Below are 27,020 nucleotides of genomic sequence, written 5' to 3' on the forward strand. Positions count from 1 at the left end.
CGTGTCCTCATCAAGGGCAAACCAGTTTTCAACCAGGATTACCTGTAACGGCATCATAGTCAAATATCCTTTTTTGATATGAGCAGTAACTAAATATCCTACACTCACCATTGGAAATGTGTGTTGTGTCCTCTGACCCAACAACTGCGCAAACCTTCATCCCAAAGTAATGACACTGAACCATTATTTATAAAGCATACTTTCCCTTTTCTTGTTTTTCATCTCCCAGGAAGAACAGTGGGTTATGATGAGTTATTCCTTTGTGTCTGCAGAATCTTGAGAAATGTGTTTTCATGCAAAAGTACCTAATCCCCAGGGAACCACTCCAACTAAAGTAAAGTTCAAGTTACTTGAGCATTCTGAATTTGACTCGGACTCCTGATACCCAAAAGGGGCCACTTGTTCTTTGACACCTCAGCTGCACCGCAGCCTGGTGGCTATTCCCAAAACTCTCTGCTCATAAAGACTAGATGTGCTCAGTAGACTTCCTTTAAACTGTTAGCAGCAAAGAAGAGTAGGCTGTTCACAGAATCACCCGCGAGTACAGGCACGCCTCGTTTAATTGCACTTTGCTTTATTGTGCTTCATAAATACTGCATTTTTTACAGATTGAAGATTTCGTGGCAACCCTGCATCAAGCAAGTTTATTGGTACCATTGGTGTAAAATATTCTTACGTGAATCAGCAATTCAAAATGTCCTAGATCAAGCAATACTAGTAATGTCTGAAATGGAAGTTCTTAAAATTCACTGTGATCTTTGATTTTCAGAATGCTTGGATTCTTTATAATACTATTTTTCAAGGTGACTACTTTTATATTCTACAGGGAAATGTCATTCATGAACCATCGGTTGAATATTCACTTTCTTCCTAGCCAAATAAAACACCTATGTTAAAAGGCTGCTGGTATCTGGTTAGCTATCCAAAATGGGTTTAATTATTTCATATATTACCTAGACAAGAAAGGAATTTTATGATAGATAAACTACATAAACAAACAACTTCAAAGGGCTCTAAGGCTTAAAAATAAGCACAGTCATGGAAAATGTTACTTTTCATGGAAAATTTTTACTTTATTTTGTAAGAAGTAATGTTTTGAGTATGTTTACTCTACTCTTTCAAAGTAATGCAAGTACAATGATAAGCACTGAATAAAAAGTACCCTGCTTTATGAACTTAACGTTTAATACACTGAAGGCATACTGCTTACTGAAGGTAGAAATATGGGATCCAATTATAAAACTTAGCATGTAAGAGTAAACACATACAACTGAAGAGCTGTGAAAAAATAGAGGATTAATCAAAATATTCTGTTTAAAAATATTACGTTCAAGTTAAGTGGGAATTTTATGCATAAAAATCATATTGTATAGTCAGAATGACTCCTCAGTGGTCATTCCTGAGAAACAAGTAGTAACTTTAGTTAAAAGTTAACCTTTAACTTCTTTTTCAAAGTACTTTCAGAACTTCACTATCCAAATTAAAATATTATAACAATTCATTCCGAAGACATGTTATATAGTTCTCATCCAAGACATCTTCTTGTGATGTATAAATAAATCTGCTAGCAAAAGAGTAAGAAAAAAAACAATCTAGGAAAAGAAAATAGTTCAATTGAGTCAAAGTATGATCTTAAATTACTTTTTTTTCCTCCTCCTCATTTCTTTTCACGAAGACCTCTGAGACAGAAAGAAACCTGCAGGGAGTTCACCTGGGTCTGCATTTTCTCTCAAATCTCTTGGCTGTGACACAGCACAGGGAAGCACTAATGTCACCCTATTTCACCGGACGGGAATATGGAACCCCATTCAGCCCTGGGCAGCAATGAGTAACATTACAAGAGTGCCTAGTCTATAATTATTCAGCAACAAGGTGGACTTCTCTAGTGATGATTTTACTGTATGTTTTGTTGCCTTCACACCAATGAACCATCAAAAAAAAAAAAAAAATTAAAAACCTGAAATTCAAACTGTCAGTAGACAACCATTTCAAAATTGGGAAAAGTAAAGATAGGCCCAACCACTTAAAGTCTCCCTCTTCCATTCCCACGTGACACAATTCATTTTTCCCGTAATGATCCTAAAGAGAAACCCAAGTTCCCAACCCTACTGCACCAAGAAACAGCGCCACTGGTGTGCCGCGCACGGGTCGGGCGCTGCGGGAGGCGAGCGGGAGGTCCGGCGACCACGCTTCCGTCAATCAGCCTGGCCCCGCCCGTTTTCAGTCCGCGCGTGCGCGCCGGGGGCTTCCGGGGCCGGCACCGGGGGCCCCGCGGGCCTGGCTCCGGCGCCGGCAGGCGGGCACGGCCCGGCGGCGCACAGGGGAGTCCGCTTCAGTTTTATGACTCGGGGCGGGGTGGCCTTCTTGTCGGAGAGCAGGACCTTGGCGGGAGGTGGGTGCGCGGCTCCGTTTTCAGCGCTCCCGGCCCCACGAGGAGCCTGGGGCTGCCCCGGCAGCGCAGTGCCCGCCGGGGACGGAGCCTTGGGCGGCGCAGAGCGCAGCGCTGCCTTTCCGCCCGCAGACTGCAGGGTGCCGGCCGGGGACACCCTGACCGACGCCGAGTTCTTGACTTTAATTTGGGTGCTGGTGGAAGGGCCCAGGAATCTGACCGGCTTGGGACCAGTCTTACAGTTCACACCTTCGTCTTCCTCTTCGTTGAACGCCATCAGTCGCCTGTGAATACAGAAGCATGTCACGGTCAGCATTTACAGGTTGGGTGACCCATGAAAACGTCTCCAAAGTTCAGGGGCAAATCGTTTTCATCAAGAATTTGAGTCAGGAGATTCAGAGGGATCATCTTACCTCAGCTCCTCTCCCACCAAGGTCAATAAGTAAATCACCAAGTTTACATAAGGTTGCTTCTGCTTGAATACAAACTCTTAAAATCACCATAATGTTAAAAAATAAAATAAGATCACCATAATGTTAATATGAACGACAAATTAAAATTGGGTATGTTACACTAGAATTATACATCACTTGGTTCCTAAGAGTCCTCACGTGATCCAGAGGATAACCAGGATGATCCCAAGTTGTTCTGTTTTCCCAGAACAACAGTTTTTTAAGAGTTACTGAGTAAATTTACTGTTTCAGCCCAATAAACTCTTTGAGAAATGCTATTGCATATTGCACTCTCCTCCTCAAACTTTATACTCTGTATTAACAAAGGTTCCGAGGTTTAAAGTAAAGACACCTGTTTAACTTTGCTGGATCCATATTTCCCAATAATTCTGTAACGCTACATTTGGCACCCAGTAAAATTAGCATTCTGCCAAACGCATTTTAGGAGCTGCTAGAATGGTCAAGCCCAAGGTACAGTTGGATGCTTTTTGAATTTGAGAGGTACTGGACAAACCCTCAAAGATTCTTGAATTGAGTTTGCCATTCATTATAAAAAGTCTAAAGGCAAAGCAGTGTTTTAATTTTTAAAACATTCTATTTAAACAAACAAAAAACCCACCCTAGTTTACCCATTTCTTCCCTCCCCCACCCTATCCCTGCCTCTGGCAAACACCAATCAGTTCTTTGTATTCATCAGCTGGGATTTTTTTTTTTTTTTTTTTTGGCTCCCTGTGTTAGATCACATGGTATTTGTCTGTCTTTGACTTATTTCACTTAATGCCCTCAAGGTTCATCCATGTTGTCACAAATGGCAAGATTGCATTCTTTTTTATGGCTGAATAATATTCCATTGTATGTGTGTGTGTGTGTGTGTGTGTGTGTGTGTGTGTGTGTGTGTATACACATATATATATACCACATCTTGTTTATCCATTCACCCATCAATTGACACTTGAGTTTTTCCATATTGTAAATAATATTGCAATGACCATCGGGGTGCATATATCTTTTCAAGTTACTCTGCATTTTCTTTGGATAAATACCCGGAAGTGAAATTGCTGGATCATATGGTAGTTCTACCTTTAATTTTTTGAAGAACCTACATGCTGTTTTCCATAGTGGCTGCACCAGTTTACATTCCCACCATAAGTGCACCCTCTCCACATCCTTGCCAACATTTGTTATGTCCTGTCTTTTTGATAATAGCCATCCTAACAGATCTGAGGTGATAGCTCATTGTGGTTTTGATTTGCATTTCCCTAATGATTACTGACGTTGAGCATCTTTTCATGTACCTGTTGGCCATCTGTATGTCTTCTTCGGAAAAATGTCTATTCAGATATTTCTGCTCATTTTTTAATCATTTTTTGGTATGAGTTCCTTATATATTTCAGATATTAGTTCCTTATCAGATACATGATTTGCAAATATTTTCTCCCATTCAGCAGATAGTCTTTTCATTTTGATGGTTTCCTTTGCTGTGCAGAAGTTTTTAGTTTGATATAGGTGCACTTGTTTATTTTTGCCTTTGTTGCTTTTGCTTTTGGTGTCAGATACAAAAAAAACATTGCTAAGGCCTATGTCAAGGAACTTACACCTCTGTTTTCTTCCAGCTTTATGACTTCAGATCTTATTTTCAAGTCTTTAATCCACTTTGAATTAATTTTTGTGTATGGTGCAAGATAGGGATCCAGGGATCCAGTTTTTCTTTTGCATGTGGATATCCAGTTTTCCCAACACCATGTATTAAAGAGACCGTCCTTTCCCCATTATATATTTTTGGCTCCTTTTATTGTAAACTAGATGATTATATGTATGGGCTTATTTCTGGGCTTTCTGTTCTGTTCCTCTGATCTATGTGTCTGGTTTTATGCCAATACCATACTGTTTTAATTATTATAGTTTTGTAATATACAATAGTCTGCCCTTATCCACAGTTTCACTTTATGCAGTTTAAATTACCCACGGTCAACAGTGGTCTGAAAGCAGATGATCCTCCTTCTGACTGTCCTCAGAATGTCAGTAGTAGCCTAACGCTATGTCACAATGTCATTCATGCTATGACTTTTAGCCTAACGCTATGTCTATGTCATTCACTTCACTTCATCTCATGATATAGGCATTTTATCGTCTCACATCATCACAAGAAGGGTGAGTATAGTACAATAAGATATTTTAAGAGAGAGACCACATTCAGTTAACCTTTATTACAGTATATTGTTATAATTATTCTATTTTATTAGTTACTGCTATTACTCTCTTACTATGCCTAATTAATAAACTAAACTTTGTCACGGTATGTATGTATAGGAAAAAACATAGTACATATACAGTTCAATACTATCCATGGTTTCAGGCATCCACTGGGGGTCTTGGAACATATCTCCTGTGGATAACGGGGGGACTCTGCTAGTTTGAAATCAGGGACCATGAGGTTTCCAGCTTTGTCAAATCTTCTTTCTCAGGATTGCTTTGGCTATTCAGGATCTTTTATGGTTCCATACAAATGTGAGGATCGTTTGTTCTAGTTCCATAAAAAAATGCCATTGGAATTTTGATAGGGATTGCACTGAATCTGTAGATTGCTTTGGTAGCTTGGTGGATTGCTTTTTACGATATTCTTCCAATCCAGGAGGACAGAATATCTTTCCATTTATTTATGTTTTCTTCAATTTCGTTCACGTCTTATTGTTTTCAATATACAGGTCTTTCACCTCCTTGGTTAAATTTATTCCTAGATATTTTATCCTTTTTGGTACAATTGCAAATGGGATTTTCTTAATTTATCTTTCTGATCATCATTAGTGTACAAAAACAAACATTTTCAGTTATTAATTTTGTATCCTGAAATTTACTGAATTTGTTAGCTCTAACAGTTTTGATGGAGTTTTAAGGTTTTCTATGTGTAATATCATGCCAACTGCAAATAGTGCCAGTTTTACTTCTTCCTTTCTAATTTGGATGCCCTTTATTTCTTTTTCTTGCCTAAATGCTCTGGCTAGGACTTCCAGTACTATGTTGAATAAAAGTGGTGAGAGTGGGCATCCTTGTCTTGTTCCTGACCTTAAAGGAAAACCTATCAGCTTTTCAAATTGAGTATGTTGCTAGCTGTGGACTTGTCATATATGGACTTTATTATGTTGAAGTGTAGTCCCTCTATTCCCACTTTGTTGAGAATTTTTGTCATAAACTGTTGTTGAATTTTGTCAGATGCTTTTTCTGTATCTATTGAGATAATCGTATGATTTTTTATATATCAAAACCGTATGATAGATTTCTTTCAGTTCGTGATGGTGATGTAGGAAAATCTTGAATTTACCTCCTCCTACAGATACACTGAGTCTACATCTACATGTGGAACAATTTCCTCTTAAAAAATAAAATCCTAAAGAACAGCTGAGTGACAACTACACATCATTAGAAGAAAGGAAATAAAGATTAGAGCAGAAGTAAATGAAGTAGAGACTCTAAAGACAATAGAAAAGATCAATGAAACTAAGAGCTGGTTCTTTAAAAAGATAAACAAAATTGACCAATCTTTAGCTGGACTCACCAAGAAAAAAGAGAAAGGACTCATAAATAAAATCAGAAATGAAGAGATGTTACAACTGATACCATGAAGATACAAAGGAGTATAAGAGCTTACTACAAATAATTACACACCAACAAATTGGACAGCCTAGAAGAGATGGATAAATTCCTAAGGGATTAAGAGGTACCGACTTCTAGTTATAAAATAAATAAGTCATGGGAATGAAAAGTACAGCATAGGGAATATAGTCAATAATATTATATAACATTGTATGGTGACAGATGGTAACTACACTTAGCATGGTGAGCAATGCATAATGTATAGAATTGTTGATTCACTATGTTGTACCCCTGAAACTAATATAACATTGTATGTCAACTATACTTCAGTGTTTTTTTAAAAAAGGAAATAAATTTAAAAATAACTTTTTAAAAATTCCTAGAAACATACAACCTACCAAGACTGACTAATGATGAAATTCACAATCTGAACAGACCGATTACTAATAAGGAGATTGAATCAGTAATCAAAAAGCTCCCAGGGCACCTGGCTGGCTCAGTCAGTGGAGCATGGGACTCCTGATCTTGGCGTCATGAGTTCAAGACCCATGTAGGGCCTAGAGCTTACTTTAAACAAAACAAAAACAACCTCCCAACAAACAAAAGTCCAGGACCAGATGGTTTTACTGGTAAATTCTACCAAACATTTGAAGGAGATTTAATACCAATCCTTCTCAAACTTTTCCAAACAACAGAAGATGAGGGAGCTCTTCCAAATTCTTTTTATGAGGCCAGGATAACCCTGATACCAAAACCAGACAAGAATACCACAAGAAAAGAAAATTACAGGCCAACATCCCTGGTGAATATAAATGCAATAATACTCAACAAAATATTAGCAGACCATTTTCAACAATACATTAAAGGATCATACACCATGATCAAGCAGGATTTATTCCAGGGATGCAAGGATGGTTCCACATCTGTAAGCCAGTCAATGTGATATACCACATTAACAAAATGAAGGAAAAGTCACAGAGAATATTATTTGAAATGACCTTAAAACTGTCAAACAACCACTGTTGAAACCCTGCCTGCTCCTTCTACTGCTTGCATCAGTTTCACTTCACGAAGATCATCTCCTGAACAGGAAGTGTAACTGTAATCCCCCAAGTCTTCTCCCTCTCATCAGCACTGATGTGTTTTCAGAGGCAAAAAAATATATCATCATGAACTTTGATCCTGGAAATAGGATCATAATGGCATGGTGATCTGAACACTGACATGTAGTAGAGAATGCAAATATAATATATTCAACCCTAAAACTACTGAACATAACTAAATTTTCTCAAGTGAATCAAATGAGTCTTTGGGACCTTGCAGCTGCTTCTAACTCATCATTATTATCTTATCCATGAATCAAAAATAATGCTTAATAAACCAGAGGAATGACAACACAGAGGAGAATCTCCATAAAACCATTCCTGCTTGTTTTTTCTGTCCACATCTTCCACTAGACCCCAATAAAGGCAGTAAAATACATGTCACATTAAAAAAAACAAAAAACAATATCAACAGAGCCAGATAACCTCTTTCGAATTGGGGCCATGTGACGGAGGCTTCCAAGTAAGGGCCGCTCTTCCAGAGTCCAACATTCTATCAGCTCATGAGGCACCCGCCAGTAGCTAACACCTGGAAGATAAAAAGGCATTATGAAGAGAGCCACTGTCCACTACAAAAGGTTCAGCAGCACTGTTTTGTGTAAGACTAGGCAGAAGGAGTTTGAAATTCATGCCTTGCATCTGAAGAAGGTAGGTGTACACAGGAAGTGTTCCCGAGAAGAGCCAAGGCAATGGTGGCCCAGCTCATAACCCAGGTCTAGCAATTGCTGGCTACCAGACCCAGCTCCACCCCTGATCATCAGCAGGTCTTCATATGGGTCCTGGGCAGATGAGCTGTTAAAGGCACAAGCTCTGGAGCCAAGCCTGCCTGAGTCTGAATGCCACGTCTATCACTCATTGATCATGCGATATTGGGAAAGTTACTTAACTTTTCTGTGCCTAAATTTTCTCATCTGTGAAATGATGATAATGGTACATACTTCATAGGCTGGTTGTGATGATTAAATGAGTAAATAAATGCAACATGCTTAGTATGGCCTGGCACTTGAACACTAAAGAGACATTAGGTGCCTTTATTTTATAAATCATAGTGTTGACAGTCATGTAAGGATTGGACAGTGAGGGTTCTAACTCCCGCCCTATCTACCTCATTGGGTGGCAGTAATCTTCAAATCAGGTATATTTTGTGAACCACTCTGTAAGAGGCAACCACTGCATAAAGATGAGCTATCACTACCCTATAAGCACCTTTTCAAGCAAAATAATCTTGAGTTAATGGTTTAGGCCAAGGTTGTGGTCAAACGCATTTTAATTTTTAAATCTAGTTAAGTTTCTGAATGAAAGTTGGAAATGTATTTTTATGCACCTCAAAAACATTATGCTGAGTGAAAAAAGACAAAAGGTCATGTATTGTACGATTTCAATTACAGGAAATATCCAGAACAGGCAAATGCATTGAGACAGAAAACAGATTGGTGGTTGCCAGAGGCTGAAAACAGAAGAGACCTGCGAGTAACTGCTTACAGGTACTGGCTTTCCTTTTGGGGTGAGGAAAATGTTTTGCAACTAGATAGAGATGGTGGTTATACAACATTGTTAACAGTAAATGCCACTGAAGTGTATACTTTGATTTTATGTTACATGAATTTCACCTCAATTTTTTAAAAAAGAATCACAAAAAATTATATATAGATGCATTTTAAAAGGCTTAAGAAATGATGCTGAATAAAAATTGACTGACATTTTTAAAAAGTAACTTTGAAGTCCCAGGAATGGATATGGTGTCTTGTTTTTTTGTTTGTTTGTTTTTTTAAAGATTCGTTTATGAGAGAGGGAGAGAGAGCATGAGCAGGAGGGGCAGAGGGAGAGGGCAGAAAGAGAATCTCAAGCAGACTCCATGCCAAGTGCAGAGCCCAACACGGGGCTCAATCCCACAACCCCAACCTCAGCCAAAAACCAAGAGTCCAATGCTCAACTGACTGTACCACCCAGGTACCCCTGGTGTCTTGTCTTTTAATCATTAAAGACTTAGTAATAAATATTAACTTAGCAAGTTGGGCATATAAATTATTATATATAATAAATATATCCAATACTCACAGAAGCCTATGGACCTCATTTTAAGACAGTAATTTCCTGGAACTGCTTGATCATGCTCCCAAACCTACTTATACTATAAAAACATTCCCAAATCTCATCCATTAAGACTTTTTTTTAAGTCAGGTTTATTGAGATATAATTTACATAAAATAAAATTCACCCTTTTAAAGTACTCAGTTCAATGAGTTTTGACTGTTGTACACAGTCATGTAATCATAGCCACAGTCAAGACATAGAACATTTTTATCACCCCAGAAGTTCCCTTGTACCCCTTTGCAGTCAGTGCCTTCCCCTCCATTCCCTAGTTTTGCCTTTTTGGGGGTGGCATATAAATGGAATCATACAGTATTCAGTCTTTTGTGTACGGCTTCTTTAGCATGATACACACATTAATGATCATTTCTTTTTATTGCTGAGTAGTATTCCATTATATGGATACACCACAATTTATTTTAAAAACTTTTTTTTTTCTGCCTATAAAGTAATTCACTTTCATTGTACAAAATTTGCATAATATAGAAAAGTATATACAAAAAAATCAAGATCATTTCTAATCCTAAAACTAGGAATTATGGTTCATTACACTCTGATGAATCTGATTCCAGTCTTTTTCCTTATTCATATGGTAGGCACATAACACTTTATATTTAATTTTGTTTCCTGCTTTTGATCTTTCATGACAGCTTATTTTATCGTGGGCATTCATCTATGTAAAAAATTATTCAAAATAATTTTAATAGCTATTGCTCAACTATATCCCATAGATGTACCAATATGTATTCAGTCCTCTATTACAGTCATTTATATTTTTTTTATTTTTTCTGTTATGAATAATGCTTAATTGAACACTCTGTTCATAAGCCTTTGTCTGATTTAATTATAACCTTAGGGTAGATACCTAGAAGTAGAACTGTCGGGTCAAAGAATATGAACAATTTTGATGTTATTGATATGTAATGATAAATTATTTCCCAATAAAGTAATATTAATTTGTACTCCTGCCAAGAATTCATGAGAGATATTTACTAATCTTGTATAAAAAATAATTCTTATTTAATATGTATTTCATTGATAAATAATGAGTTTGAACCTCTTGGTTTATCTCCTTTCCTGGAAATTTTGTGGTCATGAACCTTGCACATTTATTTACAATAGGGGTTGAACCGATTTTCTAATCAACTTAAATAAATCCTCTCTATTTTAAGGATATTCTTTGTCCAGGTAATGTAACATTTTTATCTAGGTTTTTTTTTTTTTTTTTAAAGATTTTATTTATTTATTTGACACAGAGAGAGACAGCCAGCGAGAGAGGGAACACAAGCAGGGGGAGTGGGAGAGGAAGAAGCAGGCTCCCAGCGGAGGAGCCTGATGTGGGGCTCGATCCCAGAACGCTGGGATCACGCCCTGAGCCGAAGGCAGATGCTTAACAACTGAGCCACCCAGGTGCCCCTATCTAGGTTTTTATTAGCCTTTTACTTTTATTTAGACTTTGTTGTTTTAAAGTTAATATATTAAATATTATGTAATCAAATTTATTCATCTTTGTCTTTATGATTTATTTTCCTATTAAGAAATCACTTATTTGCTTAAGTTTCATTATAGTTTATTCTAGCTTCATTTTTCATCCATTAAATTCACCTGGGGTTATTTTGATAAATGACATGAGGCTAAAGTTCTGTTTTCTCCCAAATATATTTCTCAATTACTTATTAAATCATCTATCTTTTTACATTGATATTTAATACTCCTTATCACATAGTATTTTTATTCTTGTAACTTCATGGGGATTTACTTCTGATCTCTGAATCTATTCTTTTTTTTTTTTTTTTTTTTTTTAAAGATTTTATTTATTTATTTGACAGAGATAGAGACAGCCAGCGAGAGAGGGAACACAAGCAGGGGGAGTGGGAGAGGAAGAAGCAGGCTCATAGAGGAGGAGCCTGATGTGGGGCTCGATCCCGGAACGCCGGGATCATGCCCTGAGCCGAAGGCAGACGCTTTAACCGCTGTGCCACCCAGGCGCCCCTGAATCTATTCTTGTACCAGAAACATAATGGTTCTTATTATTACAAATCCCTATATAGTATTTTTACTATCGCACAGTTAAGACTCATTCCTCTAATGACTTCTACTTCCCAAAATGTTCCTATTTCATTGGCTTATACTTTCAAAGAATTTTAAAATCATTTCCTCAAGATTCCCAAAGAGTTCTAATGATATTTTGATAGGAATTGTGTCAAACCTATAACTTAATCTGAGAAGAACTGACATCTTTGTAATGAATATTATAAAATCTATCTGAATAGATTTCCCTTTCAAGAAAATGGTATGTCTCACCGTAATCTGTCTTCCTTTTTTATAGATGGATGGATGAATTGATGGAGGGATAAATATATTTTAGCAGTTTTCTTCACAAAAGACATCACCAAAGTATTTCTTGATAGGTCAGTCCTACTTATTTTGTTGTTTATTGCTATTGTGAATGGGGTTTTCCCCTATAATTTCTAACTAATCTATAGTAAGTAAGCTGGTCTTTGTTTACTTATATTCTGTCCAGCTAGTTTGGTTTACTAAACTCATCATTTAAAATACCTTTAGTTGATTCCTTTGGGTTTTCTAAAAAGACATACTGTCCCCAAATAGTAACTGTCTTCTTCCTTCCAATAATTCTTTCTCTTACTTCTGTTTCCTCTCTGATGGCTTTCCACAGGCCTTCCAGAAGGGTGTTAAATACCAATGATACTTCATTACATGCTCTCGAAAAAGTTAAAATCAGTCTTACGCTCTGTAAGTCAGTGATGCCAGCTCTCCCCTTCAGCTTCCTGAGTCAGTGGAGAAAGAAGCCCAGCCAGGACCCTCCCGGAGCCTCCTGGGCAGTCTGCCAGTCCAGAGGCACAACAGGAGACACACAACACCAGGGGGTTTGTTCCTCAACTTAAGCCTGAGCGTCTCAAAGTCAATTAAATCTAAAATAAAAACCTTAAAGAGAACAGTACTTTTTTCTGCTTGAGGGGTATGATTTAGAAAAAATTAAAAAAAAAGGAGGAAAAGTGAGGGGGACAAAGTCAGGAAAAGGAAGAAGGGTTGGTAGTAGCACCCCGCCTGAAGGAGAAACAGGTGATGGGAGAGTTTTTAAAAGCCTCCTCCTCTCCTTTTATTCAATCTTATGTGACTTGCAATGTCTGTCTCTACCAGCTTTCAAGATCATTTCAGGACCAATTAGATGTGTCTTATTTATCTGTGGACCCAACTTTAGGACTTCTTATAGGGTTTGCACCTAAGAGGTGCAAACAGCATCCAGAATTGTTTTAAGACTAAGAGGCACTGAATATAAACTACTTATCATACTGGATACTAAACAGCATTATTATTATTATCAAATGATATGAACAGTTGGTAAAAATGGTCAAATTCCAAAGTGTGCATTTAAAGATGATTGTTTCCTAAGCATTCTTCAGACATCTTCTGTGGCATTATTTTTTTTTTTAAAGATTTTATTTATTTATTCGACAGAGATAGAGACAGCCAGTGAGAGAGGGAACACAAGCAGGGGGAGTGGGAGAGGAAGAAGCAGGCTCCCAGCAGAGGAGCCTGATGTGGGGCTCGATCCCATAACGCCGGGATCACGTCCTGAGCCGAAGGCAGACGCTTAACCGCTGTGCCACCCAGGCGCCCCCTTCTGTGGCATTATTTTCATTTTTTCTTTTTTTAATTTGCCCCTCCTTTTTTTTTTTAAGATTTTACTTTTAAGTAATCTCTACACCTAACACGGGGCTCAAACTCACAACCCTGAGATCAGGAGTTGCACACTCCGTCGTCGGAGCCAGCCAGACGCCCCTCCTTTTTTCTGTTGATGGTACACTGTATGCTTAATTTAAAGGTATACTTCCTAGGAACAATACTAGGTACATAGTAGGTGCTAAATAAACTGCTGTTTAATTGAACTATATAAGCATAACTAACAGATGCTGAAATTATAAACTGTTTTTTAGGTTACTGAATTATAAACTATTAGTAATATCTAGCAACTCAGAGTAAAGATTTTTTTTTAAAGATTTATTTATTTATTTTAGAGAGAGAGAGAGAAGAGAGCAGGGGGAAGGGGCAGAGGGAAAGGGAAAGAGTGTCCCAAGCAGACTCTGTACTAAGCATGGAGCCCGATGAGGGGCTTGACCTCATGACCCTGAGATCGGGACCTGAGCTGAAACCAAGAGTCGGACGCTTAACCGACTGAACCACCCAGGCGCCCCAAGAGGTCTAAAAATTTTTAAGTATCAATCAATGATACTATGAGGTGACAAATACACAAAGAAATACTTGACCTATACATAGAAGTACTTTCTCAAAAAAAAAAAGAAATGCAGCATTTGAGCTTACTTTGTTTTATTAAGGAAAAGTCTACCTTCTGCCATGAAATAAAAGAACTGTACTATACCTTTTCCTTCCCAGGCATCAAAGGCATCCATCATTTTCTTCAGTTCAGCTACTGAGTAATAGCTCCAAATGTACTGAACATTATTTCCCGCCTCTCTAGAAATATTGCAAAAGGTGATGAAAACATACTACCTAAGTATGAATGTGTGTGTATATGCGCACACACACACACACACAAACACACACACACAACTAATAGATACTCACCAAGTACTTGTTAATTAAGGGGGAAAATATGTTGGTATTGAATAGTTGCTCTTCTGTGACCCTTCCTCAAGCATATAGATAATATATATTATATGTTATGAGTATAATATACTATACTCATGCTAACCTACATTTGATCTCCTTTTACCGTGGCAAGGTACTTGTTAATTCCACAATATAGACTGTGCAGACAAATCAACAAATTTTTAAAAATAAGTTTTCTAAAAAAATTACTTAAGCTCAGGAAAATTTTAAAAGATTCTTTTTTTTTTTTAAGAGAGATAGAGACAGCCAGCGAGAGAGGGAACACAAGCAGGGGGAGTGGGAGAGGAAGAAGCAGGCTCCTAGGAGAGGAGCCTGATGTGGGGCTCGATCCCATAACGCCGGGATCACGCCCTGAGCCGAAGGCAGACGCTTAACGACTGCGCCACCCAGGTGCCCAAAAGATTCACCTTTGACTAAAACCTTCCTAGCATTATGCCAGGCACTCATATATCTTATATAAACATCCTGTAAAGAATTCAGAAAACGACGTATTTCATCACCTAATAAGCAAATTCATGTGGTCATTCATTAGTCACTAATATGTGACCCAATCCAACCACCCAGAGAATTAAAAAACAAAACAGGACTGCTAACTGAATTGACCAATGTGAAGTAAATTTACAGAAAAAATATTAAGAGAATAACCCTTAAGAATTTGACATGTTCGAGTCATAGAATTTTAAGGCTGGGAGGAACCAGGGAAGTCCTTCATCGTTTCTCAGAACAGGACACTGAGGCACAGGCCAGTCCTGAGCCACTTGGCGGGCCTGCTGACTTCCAAGTCAGCAGTGAGTGCTCCTGCTCCTGGACGATGGTCCAGGGGAGACAGCCAGGCAGGTGGCTTTGCTTTTCCTTCTTTCCTTTTTTTCTAAAGCCTCTCAGGGGATTCTGATGCCCACTCCCAGTTGAGAGGCAAAATGCTCGACCACTGCGGACGTCCTATAACTTACATACATGTCATGAAGCAGGCCTGTCTTGACAGCTGTGAGGGCTCGCGCTGTGTGTTGCCCCGGTGTTAATGATCCTTTCTGTTCTCGAATCAACCACATACTCCATTCAGTAACACCTCTTACAAGAACCGAGACTTTATTTTGTTCCTTTTCATATTTAAATATGGACATACCTTTTAAAAATGCTTTTACTGTGAATTCTTCCTCCCAGCTGCTTATCAATAGCATCTGTTCCATCAGTTTTTGTGGAATATACACCAATAATTCTGCTCTCACAGCTTGCACCAGATGTGTTAAGATAGTGGAGAACCCAGACTGTTGGCTTATTGCAAACTAAACCATATGAATCACAGAAGTCTGTTAGAGCCTGGAGCAAAAAAATATACAAAATTTGAATTTAATTCTGGAGTAAAGTAAGAATGAATTTGCTCTATTACTTTCATGTAAAGCTGCAATTTCAGTTGGTCATAAGGGAAATAAAAAGATTATAAATTTCGGCCTAGTCTTTATGCCTTGAAAAACCAAACATGCTTTTGTTGAATTTAGGGTGGGGGTGGGGCAAATCACAAAAAGCACCACCCACAAACCCAACACCTTTTCCTCTACAGAATCCTTTCCACATGGAAATTGTATTTCCCTTTCTCCTCCATTAACCTCACTACCAACATTATTTTTAATTTTAAAATCTTCATATGACTAAAAGACCTTTTTCTTTTCCCTTTATTTTCCCCCCAATTTCCCATTTGACTCAATCTTCCTTTCACCTTCTACTGACTAAGCCTCATGGCTGATGTTTATTTTTAACTCCAAGTCCAATCGTGAACCAGATAAACTTGTTCTTTTCCACTGAAAGACATGAATATATGAACTCAATGCAAACTGTAAGAACTTTTAGCATTTATCTACCTATTCACTGATTCATTTGCATATTAAGAAGCTACTAATGTGGTGAGCAGTACCTAAGGTCCTGGACACAGCGTCCCAACCCTCCTTGAGTTATAGGTAACGTAAAAGACGGACAGTCGATAAGCCATCAGCACACAGTGTAAGTGCTACCAGGTGAGCCGATGAAGTGCTAGGGACACAGAGCAATAGGGCTTCACCCACTGGAGTGGCAGGGACCTTCCCTGGGAGAAAAAGCATTGTTCCTGTGAGCTCCCCGAGGACCAGCACTTTTGTCTGCTTTGTCTAGTATCCCAAGTGCCTGGAATAGTGCCTGACACAAAGGAGGAGATGCTTAATATTTAACTGACTCAAATGAATGAAAATAGGAGCCTAATATGTCTTACATTTTCATTTACTATTGCTATCTGTGTGTTGTATTTCTTTGTGTCCCACAGAGTCCCTAGAGCAGTGCTCTCTACACCTACGACATTTGAGATAAATATGTGTTGGCTGACATAGTGAATGCGCACATGCTGTGTCCTTTTTGCATATAAAACAGAAATAAAAGACCATAGAGTTGAGACTTCAGAAGAGGAATCTTAACCCACCCCAACTTTTCAGTCAGGTGTTTTAGCCCCATTCTGCAGACACGGCAAACAGCACCAAATAACTGTCTGACGACTCATTTCTAAATAACTTCCCTTGGCAGAACCCACACAACCGTGCAAATTCCTGAAGGGGATCTGCAACCGAATCAACTTTCTCTTCATGCTACACTCCTAATAACCATACCGTCGGCTTGCTCTCCTAAGGCGATGTCTAAACCAAATCAATTCAGATCAGTTTTCACTATTATTAATTATCTAGGAAAAATATTTTCTTTTTAGATCCCCAAAGGTGCTAAAAGCAAATATAATAATTACCAATAAGACAAAAACAGGTAATGAAGCTTTTCAAGTCATGTAAAGTTCTTTAAAATGTGATTTAAAGGAGAAGCATCTTTAAAAAGAGATTTACTGATCTCAAATTACTCAAACTGATGTTTTAACTTAGTAATAAACTGCTACACTCACTAAATCAGGCAGGAGATTTTATACAATCTTTTACTTATCATGACCATTCTTTTAAAGTCATTTCAGTAAATAAAATAATACCACTATACCCTTATATATTACAGTATTGCTGTTAATTTACGAAGAACCTAAAGAACAGAATATTTCTATTAAAAAAGCCATCAAAAGAAATTAAATCTTCAATGAGAAACAAACACTCCATAAACCTTTGAGTGGCACTGTAATACACTTTCCTAGAACATAGGATTTTGGCCTTAAAATAATTAGTAGTAATTAAGAAAAGTGTCTTCAAAAGTTAGAAAAAGTAAAACTTTCCCACGTTTGGTTTATGTGGCAACACAGGCTATGCAAAATAACACACATTGCTTTGTGTATAAAAAGTGAATATATATGTATACATATATATTTTTTAAAACTTAAGAAAATGCCAAGACCTTTTTAAGTTCTATATTTGACCTTAAAGAATATGTCTCCATTTCATTGGCCAAGTGGTCAGACAAGCTGTACGGGTAAGGGATGCCAAAGTAATCCGCCTCTTCCTGCAGAGCAATGCGGGTTTGCTCATTTGTGGGGATGTGAACTTCTCCATGAAGATAATCCAAAAGGTATTTAAATAGATGTCCATCACGGTCAATAACACAAGCCCCTAGAAAACATTCAGTTCAAACATGATTGCATAAATACGTATGACCGTGATAAAATTTCAACATGTCAAACTAAAATCAGACTGAAGACCTCTACAATTAGAAATGTTTCTTTCTCACAAGAAAGTTAATAGCTACTGTTCAAATGGGTTTAGTCAAATTTGGTGATCCTCTGTTTTCTCACCTACCATACAGGAAAATGTATTCCGAGCTCCATTTGGGGATTTTAGATGCAATGACCATATTCCCTCTATGGCCCTTCAAAAGCCACAGAGACCCCAGACTACTCCTGAAATGTAGGCCTACCCTTCAGCGCTGCCCAGCCAGGAAAGACGTATGGAGCTCCTCCCTAATGACGATATCCCCGTTAATGTGTCATGTTTGGCTGTAAGTCGACTGGTAGTGTTACTAACATATAAACCCAGGGCTCCCAATGCTGTGCTGGTACTTTACGACAAAAGGCTTTCTTAGACAATTTAGCAGAGTTGGTGTGAGGTTACTCAATAATTCCTTTTCTCCCTTGAGTAGCTTAGAGTAGAAGGAATTAAGAAGCTAAAATTTGGGGACAGGAAAAAACGCAATCCTTGCTTACCATCTTTTCACCAACAACCTTCCTGCCCACATGGCCATCATGCCTCAGGCAGCAGCCATTGGTGTTTTCCATTCATTCAACTCCCCTTCAGCTGGCAAAGCACTCTCTCAAGACCCAGGGTTACTAACAGCCCCTCATGCTCAAGACTTCTCACTCCCTCTCTTCTGACACAGAAGCGAGACTGGGTTCTCTGAGCCCCAGAACACCAAAGAGGTGCAAAATGCCTTAGTGGCATTGCTGAGGTTTCTCTCCAACCGGTAGTGGGTTCAGTAAATGCCAGAGGACCCCAAGCAGGGAGAGCAGCCCAGATCCCTACCCTTGTGCTTTACAGTTTCTTCTGGAACACCAATGTTCAGTTCTCTACCACTAGGTGACTGACATTTTGTCGTGTGCACATCAGCCCACACTAGGCTACATAGCCAGATTAGGTGGCAAGTTTCACGCTAATTCTGCACTGCCGCTGACTGCCTTGTGAACTAGGAGGGTGGCTCTTTCTCCAGAGAACTCGATGTTTTAACCTGAGGAATACAGAGAAGCCTCAATACCTTTATCCATGGAGTTGCATGAATGGAACAACTTTCCAAAAATAATCAATCCCCATGATGAGGTCATGGTAGGCCTTCACATGCATTAGTCTTCCTGTCAACTAGTAGTGACAGCATCACTGATTCTGGAAACCCATATTTCATTTCTCCATGTATTTAATAAGTCTCCATACAGGCCTAATGGTCTCAATAATTAGTATACTGGTCTAATATATTCTATTGTAATTAGCAAAACCAAAGGGAATTTAAACCAGACTATTTTAATGAATATTTATGATCATGCTTACAGACTTTAGATATTTACCCGATTCATCTGTTTTTAGAGGAAAACGACCACTGAACATGGATGCCAGCATGGAATCTTTAAAGCGGCACAAGGACTCCCGTCTGGCTGTATAAATACAGCCACCGACGTTCAGTCGAAGAATATCTAACACTTTTTCTTCTGCCTTGTGACCTTCCATTGCTCCCAGCAACACCTGAATTTTTGCCTTCAAACACTTTCAGAAACTGCAAAATAATGGTGGTCTTGGTCTACCTCTGTGAAAACAAAGAACAATCACTGCTGGTATTTCCAACAATACACTAAGGAGATAATAAAATACATTTTAATGTGACTTAAATCCCTCAGCACTGACAATTTCAAAGGACTTTATATAATATGAAAGAAGTTTTGAGATATGCTGGGAAGCTGGAAAACTTTGGCTCAGAGTATTTGTAAATGGTAAATGATCACCAACCAAAGCATAGCTATTGAAATGACTGTTTAAAGAATTAAAATAATGCATTGTCTGTCACATATAAAGCAAAGGTGAGGTTTGCTTATGTTCTTTGATATTCACGTATCTTTCTATGCTACAGTAAGTCTGAGGGAGCTGTCTAGGCTGCAGAGGGGGGCAGCATGTAGCAAGGATTAGGCTATGAGGCTCTACCACTTGCTAGGGTGGGGCAAATACTTCTCTTCTGCCTGTTTCCTCATCTATAAAATGGAGCCAGGGATGGTGCCTACCTCAAAGGACTATCAGAGGAATAACTGATAGAACATAAAAAAGGTAAGATAAGCTGACAAAACATATAGAACTGTCTCTGGCTCAGAGTAAGTACTCGATGAAGGATAAATATTATCTATAATCCTATAAATTTTTCCATAAGGTGTATACTGAGGGATTGATATTGGCTCTGGAGATTTAAGGAGACACAAAAGCAGAAATTATTAACAATGATAATTGTAGTTCCTAGGTTAGGTAACTAAGGAATATATAATTTATCAGCTGAGATCAGAATTTTATGTATACCAGTAGCCAGACTGGTACAGAAGAGCAACAAATAACACCTCTGCATCATCTGGCTTCTCCAGGCTAAAATGGCTGAAGCTTTAGAGAAGTTTTAAGGATTTGATTTCTTAATCCACTCTGGAGATGGATGAACCGAAGGTAACTGCAGTGTTTTTATGGAACCTAAAACAAAACTGTGATGATAAAGGTGCTCCTGATGGAACTGCACATTTCACAGCACATGTAAAATGGCTGTCAAGAGGCTCGACTATATTCATGGCAACTTGCTTTTACTGTGGGATCAACGAGCATCCTTTTGTAGATGCTCCAATTTAGCCAGTCTCCAATGAATTGGGAAAAGGAGACCACTGGTGTCTGATGAAAGCAATGTGTGTCAAACATGGTCAGTAGACAGAAACTCTTACGGACCAATGGTCCGGCTTTCAAAAACCACTTATCAGTGTGACTTCTGCTGCCTAGGAGTCCTAGGAGCAACGGGGCAATGATCCATGTGAAGGAACCACCTCTGAAGCATGGGATGGAACGGGCTCATGCTGCCCCAGTCGCCAGCTCCCTGGAATCCATCTATTCTTCAAAGTCACAGGCAAATCTCACAACTTGCATGACCTTCCCAAGCATCCCCCAGTTAGAATCTGTGCACCACCCACCAAATATACTTTGTACCTCTCTCCGTTTTATCTCACTTATTTAATCCCTAATTTGGGGACCATAAGCCCTACAAAGGCAGAATCTACATCACTCTTAATAATTCCCATTTACTCAATGCTTATTAGGTGCCAGTTACTGCAGGAGACCCTTGGCAGACATTACCTAATTCACACAAGAGCCCTACTGGATAGGAATTACTGTCCCTACTGACAGATGAGGACACTGGAGAAAGAAACAGAGTGATGTGCGCAGGGTCCACACTAGGGCTGCCCTGCTGGTAAGTGGTGGAGTCGCCCCCAATCCAGGTCAGAAGGACCAGCTCCAAGTTTTCTGCTGCACCCCACACTGCCTACTTCAGCACTTTCATCCCTAAGGCTCCTGACCGGGCACTTCATTCACTAAGCATCTGTCCATCTGAAGACTTTTGTTGTGACAAGAGGAACACAGCAGCACCCTGAGTGCAAGGATTTAAGAGATACCCCTGCCTCAGTTTCTCCTATGGCAGAGAACCATCCATCACCATTTCAAGGCCAGGCACGGGGCCTCATCCTCAAATGCACCCACTTAGACTCCCTGCTGTGTCGAAGTGCCCTGCCCTCTGGCGAAGTGCCCCAAACTGCGGTTCTGTGACCCCCTTGCGTCAAAACCATCAGAGTCGCTTGCTGTAAATTCAGATTCCCGGGCCACAGCAGAGTCCGTTTCAGAAAGTCTGAGATGGGCTCGGGAGTCCGCCCGCGGACCCCACTTCGAGAAACGCTGCTCAAGGGACTCGCACTCCTCCCACGATGCGGGAAGAAAGGGGGAGGGGCTGGCACACCAGAAAGCCTAGCCAGGGTCTCCCCGCTGCCCGGGGGCCCCAATCGGCCCGAAGCCCGAGCCTGCAGCCCGGGGCGCCCGTGATATCGGCGCGATCCGGGCCCTTCCTCGGGGCGCCCCGCCGCCACCCGGGTCCGCGGCCCACCCGGCGCCCGGGTCCTTTGCACAGGCGGGGCCGGGTAGGCGGCCTCCCCGACTGACCTGCGGCCCGCCCGGCCTTCGGCGCGGCCGCCGGACGCCGCAGGGCCCGACGCGGAAGTGAGGGCCTCCTCGGCTGCTCGGCAACTCGTGGAACAGCGCGGCCCCAGCGGCGCCCCCGTGCGGCGCGGCCCCGCGGCGACTACAGACGGAAAGAGGAAGGCCCCGCCCCAGGCGCGCCCCGCCCCGCCCCCGGACTGGTCCCGCCCCTCAGGCCGCCGCAGCCAGCGGGCCCTGAGGGCGAGAGTGGGAGGGCTGCAAACCCGCAGGAAAAGGCAAGACCTGGCAGAGAGACGCCGGCTGGACCCCAGAGGAATGTCGTGTCCGCGCAGAGGCTGCTTTTACACATGAAGAAGAGAAACAACACCGAAGTTGCGATTGTTCGTGTTAGTTACGTGGTAAGAGTTAGGAAGAGTTATGTCTTCTCACTCCCGGGTGAGGGTCCTTGTCTCCAAACTGGGCTGCTCAATGCCAAGATTTAATAACATTGGGCATGCGCTTTGATAAGTCCATTCGGATAGTGTTTGTAGTTTACAAAGATATTTCACGCAGAACATTCTTGTTTAATTTAGTCTGTTGTACTATCCCATATTTTTATGCCCATCACAGCAAGGAAAATTGAGGCAGAAGCGAACACTTAGCGAACACTTCTGTACATCTGACATTATGCTGAGCCCTTTCCATGACTATTTAATTTTATCTCAACAACAACCCCGAAAGAGTTCTTTCCAGCTTCTAGCAGCACCCTACCTTGTGCTAAAGACTTTGCTAGGTATTTCAAGAGGAATAAAACTCGGTCATGTTTTCAAGGTACTTCTCCAGTGCCAATAATAATTGGTTCCCAGTTCCTCTGCCTGGGTCTTAGGGCGGAAGAAGCCAATGAGACCTACACCCACCCCACCCCCAGATAGTAGTAGTCCCTGGAGAGTAGGAAGATTGATTCATGCTATAAATTGAGCATTAGCTGTGGACCAGGCAGTAGGAGTGAAGGGCTGAACAAGACAAGCAATGCCCCTAACCCGTGGCACTCACATTCTAATGCAGTGGTCAGAAAACCTTTTCTGGGTGTGCCTGAAGGGCTCTGTCACTAGAGTATGCGACTCTTCATCTTGGGGTTGTGAGCTCGAGCCCATGTTGGGGTAGAGGTAACTTAACAAATAAATGTTTAGAAAAGAAAACTTTTCCTGTAAATGTTTTAGGCTTTGTGGGCCATGTGCAGCTACTCGACTTTGCGGTTATGGTGGTAAAGCAGCCACAGATAATACCTAAATGAGAGTGGTTGTGTCCCGACTCTATTTATGGACACTGGAATTTGAATTTCACATAATTTTCATGTGTTGTGAAATATTCTTAAAAATTTTTTTTCAAACACTTAAATATGTAAAAACAATTCTTAGGTCATGGGCCATACAAAAATAATTGGCTGCCTATGGGTTATAATTTGCTTACTCCTGTTCAAGTGAGAGAAACAGACACTAAGCCAAGTGGTTACAGATAGTGGTAACTACTTGAGAGGAAATAGGGTAATGTTGGATGGAGATGGTGGCTGGAGTGGAGGAGGCCCCGCTGATGAGGGGACATTTAAGGTGAGTGCTAAGGATGAAAATGAGCCAACCCTCTGACGAGATGGGGGAAGAGTAATTTATGGAGAAGAGAGAGCAAGTGGAAAGGCCCTGAGGCAGGAAAGGATTTGACAATTTGTAGGAAGAGAAAGGACACTCCTATGGCTGGAGCTTGGTGAGTGTTAGGCTAAGGAGGAAAGTGATGAGATGAAGCTAAAAAGATAGGCAGGAGCCAGGTTTTAAAGTATCTTGTGGTGGTCGTGGGAGTTTAAATTTTACCCTAGGCATAATGGAAAACCATCCAAAGGTTTTAAGCTGGGAAGTGGCATGATTGATTTACTATATATAAAAAAAAAATCACTCTGGCTACTGTGTTGAGAATGGATTGAAGAGTAGGCAGCCGTTGCAGTAATCCAGGGGAGAAATGGCACAGCTTCTTCTCAGTGATGATGGCAATAGAGAGAAGTGGATGGCTGCAAGAGTTATATTTAGGAAACAGAAATAATATGAAATTGCTGACAGTTCAGCTGTGGTGTGTTAGTTCAGGTTCTTTGAGAAACAGACCGTAAGTTTAGATTAAACATGCAAAAGACCTGTGAAGGAAAATCAGGGAGGGCTCTGAAGGGGATTGGGAAAAACTTTAGCCTGGATGATGATTCAACTCTCATGGAGGACAGGAAAAAAATGGGTAGGAAAAATGTAGATATGATGCAATTCTAAGACGCTTTCAAGAAAGCCAATGGGGAGTCCTCAACCCAATGTCCCGGATCGGAGGAGTCCTATGTCTCCCAGGAATGGGCCTGCCTTGTGACCCTGCCTCATGCAGTCTCTGGCTGGGAGCCATCCACGGGAAGGGCAGCCTGGATGATGGTGATAGATTTCAGAGCACAGCAACTGGGGACATCAGCCAGTAATGCTTCCTGTGATCAGAGATCTGAGAGGTGTGTTTGCATGGCTGCCGCATATGGGAAATAAGGGAAAGGGAAATTGCAGGATCACTTCTAAATTGTTGGCTTGAAAACTGGATGATGGTGCCATTTACTGCAATGGTGACTTATGGAAGAGATCAGAAGTTGTATCTAGGACTATAGCTATTGAGATGTTTAATAGACATCCAACTAGAGATTGAATAGCCATTGAATGAATCTGGAACTCAGGAGTGAAGTTCTGTGCTAAAGGTGTGAGTTTAGAAGGCATCAGTATTTAAAGCCATGGGACTGGATAAAATCACCTGTGCAAAGAACAGGTAAATAAGAAGTAGCATGGAGCACTGTCTCCAATACTTAGAGTTCAGGCTTCAAAGGAAAAGGCAGAGGGGAGAAGAGTATGGAGCTACAGAGAGGAAATGTCATTTCTGTCAAATGCTACTCAGAGATCAAGAGTCCATTAGATTGAATGATATGGGCATTCTTGGTGACCTTGACAAAAGCAGTTTCAATACTGTGATGAAGATGCAAGTCCAGATAAAACTGGGCTGAAGGGTGAATGTGAGATGGGAAACTAGTTATAAAGCTATAGAGAAGACTTATGGTAAAGAGAACAAGAGAGAAGTGGGGCTGTAGTTAAGGTGGGATACAGGATTGGGGAAAGAAGCTCTGGGATGAGAGTTACTGGAACAGGTTATGCTGATGGGAATGATTCAGTGGAAAGGTAGGGACTGGTGATACAGGAGAGAGAGTGGGGACCACTGAAGGAATAAGATACTTGAGAAGGCAAAAGGGTACTGGATCCAGAGCACAAGTGGAGGAATTTCCTTTTTTAAGTTTTTATTTTAATTCCAGTTAGTTAACATACAAAGTCTATTAGTTTCAGGGGTACAATATAGTGATTCAACACTTCCATACAATATCTGGTGTTCATCACAAGTGCCCTCCGTAATCCCCATTATTTATTTCACACATCCCCCACCCACCTCCCCTCTGGTGACCATCAGTTCTCTGTAGTTAAGAGTTTATTGGTTTATTGGTTTGTCTCTCTCTCTCTCTCCTTCTCTCTCTTTCTCTCTGATCATTTGTTTTGTTTCTTAAATTCCACACATGAGTGAAATCGTGTGGTATTTATCTTTCTCTGACTGACTTATTTCCCTTAGCATAATCCTCTCTAGCTCCATCCATGTCATTGCAAATGGTAAGATTTCATTCTTTTTTATGGCTGAGTAATATTCCACAAGTGGAGGAATTTCTGTTGGACAAGAGATAAAACAGAGAAGATAGGTTAAGTTCTGATAAATTGGTAAATTTCACAATGAGTAAATGAGGAAATTCTGATTGAATGGCTTCTACTTTCTCTATTAAATCTAAAGGAAGGTCAGAGGCTGAGAGTACAGAAGAGGAGGTATGAACAAGGTTGAAGAAGGAGGATAAAATACAAACTATTTATCTTGAGAAACTGAAAAATCAAACTTTCTATAGAAACATTCTAGGATTGCCAAGAAGGAATGAGAGCCTATTTGAAGATTATAATCATTATAACATGAATGACAAGTCAGTCATCCCGGTTATATGACTTTTATCCAGGAACATTCAACAGCTTCATTGCAGGAGCTGATAATGGGACTCAGCTAGAGTTGAAATATAATACAAGGAGAGAGGGGCAAGAGAGATGAGGACGTTTATAAGTGATTGATTCCCCTGATGAACCAGGGACTCTAAGCTGGGAAAGAGAGAAGTAACTATATAGAGGTGGTGATGGATAGTGAAAAAAGTAGTGAGGTTAATGGATTGGAGATCTCAGTGAAGTTGAGAAATTATTTAAATAGGAGTATTAGAGTAAGTAAATTATTTAAATAAGAGTATTAGAGTAAGTGAGCTGGAAGGTTTGGAGGCAGTGGTTTGAGAATATCTTACTTTGTGTGTGTGTGTGTGTGTGTGTGTGTGTGTGTGTGTGTGTGTGTGTGTGAAAGGGAGAGAGAAAAAGAGCATGGAGGGACAAAGGGAATCTTAAGCAGGGCTCCACACCCAGGGCAGAGCTTGACACAGGGCTCGATCTCATGACCCTGAGGTCATGGCCTGAGCTGAAATCAAGAGTCAAAACGTCTAATTGACTGAGCCACCCAGATGCCCCGAGAATATTGTACTTTTTAAACTTTATTTTATTTTATTAAAGTATAATTGAGGTACAGTGTTACAATTCAGCTGTACAACGTACAGATTAGACAATTCTATACATTACTCGGTGCTCACCAAGATAAGTGTAGTCACCATCTGTCACCACACAATGTTATTACAATATTATTGACTGTATTTCCTATGCTATACTTTTCATCTCCATGACTTATTTATCTTATAGTGTAAGTTTGTACTTCTTAATGCCCTTCCTCTATTTTGCCCGTCCCTCCACCCACTTTCCCTCTGGCAACCACCAGTTTGTTCTCTGTGTTTAAGAGTGTTTGTTTGTTCATTTGTTTTTGTTTATTTTTTAGATTCCACATGTAAGTGAAATCAGATGGTATTTTTCTTTCTCTGACTTGTTTCACCTACCATAATAACTTCTAGATCCATCCATGTTGTCACAACTGTCAAGATTTCATTCAT

At 40.1% G+C, this 27,020-nt stretch overlaps 2 protein-coding genes and 1 long non-coding RNA gene across 14 annotated transcripts in view; 2 read left to right on the plus strand and 1 right to left on the minus strand.

The window, feature by feature from the left end:
- Positions 1-554: 554 nt before the first annotated feature.
- KCTD18 (potassium channel tetramerization domain containing 18) lies at positions 555-19,432 on the minus strand. Its single transcript, XM_045806429.2, has 6 exons — positions 19,273-19,432; positions 17,622-17,833; positions 15,403-15,596; positions 14,029-14,123; positions 7,962-8,064; positions 555-2,673 (listed from the first exon to the last, which is right to left on the minus strand). The coding sequence occupies exons 1-6, from the start codon at positions 19,430-19,432 to the stop codon at positions 2,196-2,198; spliced, it is 1,242 nt and encodes a 413-aa protein (XP_045662385.2). The 3' UTR covers positions 555-2,195.
- On the plus strand, positions 2,557-19,427 carry LOC123798184 (uncharacterized). 12 transcript variants are annotated; one of them, XR_015724650.1, is made up of 6 exons: positions 2,557-2,697; positions 6,173-6,556; positions 8,924-9,019; positions 10,883-11,036; positions 11,956-12,037; positions 19,292-19,427. It is a non-coding gene; the product is annotated as an uncharacterized LOC123798184 (long non-coding RNA). The 12 variants fall into 12 exon arrangements; XR_015724651.1 differs by having other exon boundaries at positions 2,581-2,711; positions 10,859-11,036; XR_015724644.1 differs by having other exon boundaries at positions 2,581-2,711.
- Positions 19,433-22,132: 2,700 nt separating the features above from the next.
- The window catches only part of SGO2 (shugoshin 2), a 65,925-nt gene continuing 61,037 nt past the window's right edge, over positions 22,133-27,020 (plus strand). Inside the window, exon 1 of the mRNA XM_045806425.2 lies at positions 22,133-22,323. The gene's annotated coding sequence lies outside the window, so the exon portion shown is untranslated. The remainder of the gene's footprint in view (positions 22,324-27,020) is intronic.

The sequence above is a fragment of the Ursus americanus genome, chromosome 1, assembly GCF_024610735.1.
Source record: "Ursus americanus isolate L20-20 chromosome 1, mUrsAme1.1.p, whole genome shotgun sequence".
In the NCBI taxonomy this organism is placed as follows: domain Eukaryota; kingdom Metazoa; phylum Chordata; class Mammalia; order Carnivora; family Ursidae; genus Ursus; species Ursus americanus.

What these genes read in the sequence shown, in the direction of transcription:
- KCTD18 (XM_045806429.2), bottom strand. Translation starts at nt 19,432, where the DNA reads ATGGAAGGTCACAAGGCAGAAGAAAAAGTGTTAGATATTCTTCGACTG. An exon ending in CAAATATAGAACTTAAAAAG is followed by an intron (nt 15,597 to 17,621) that starts GTCTTGGCATTT and finishes TTTTTGCTCCAG; the next exon opens with GCTCTAACAGACTTCTGTGA. An exon ending in TGATGCCTGGGAAGGAAAAG is followed by an intron (nt 8,065 to 14,028) that starts GTATAGTACAGT and finishes TTTATCTTCCAG; the next exon opens with GTGTTAGCTACTGGCGGGTG.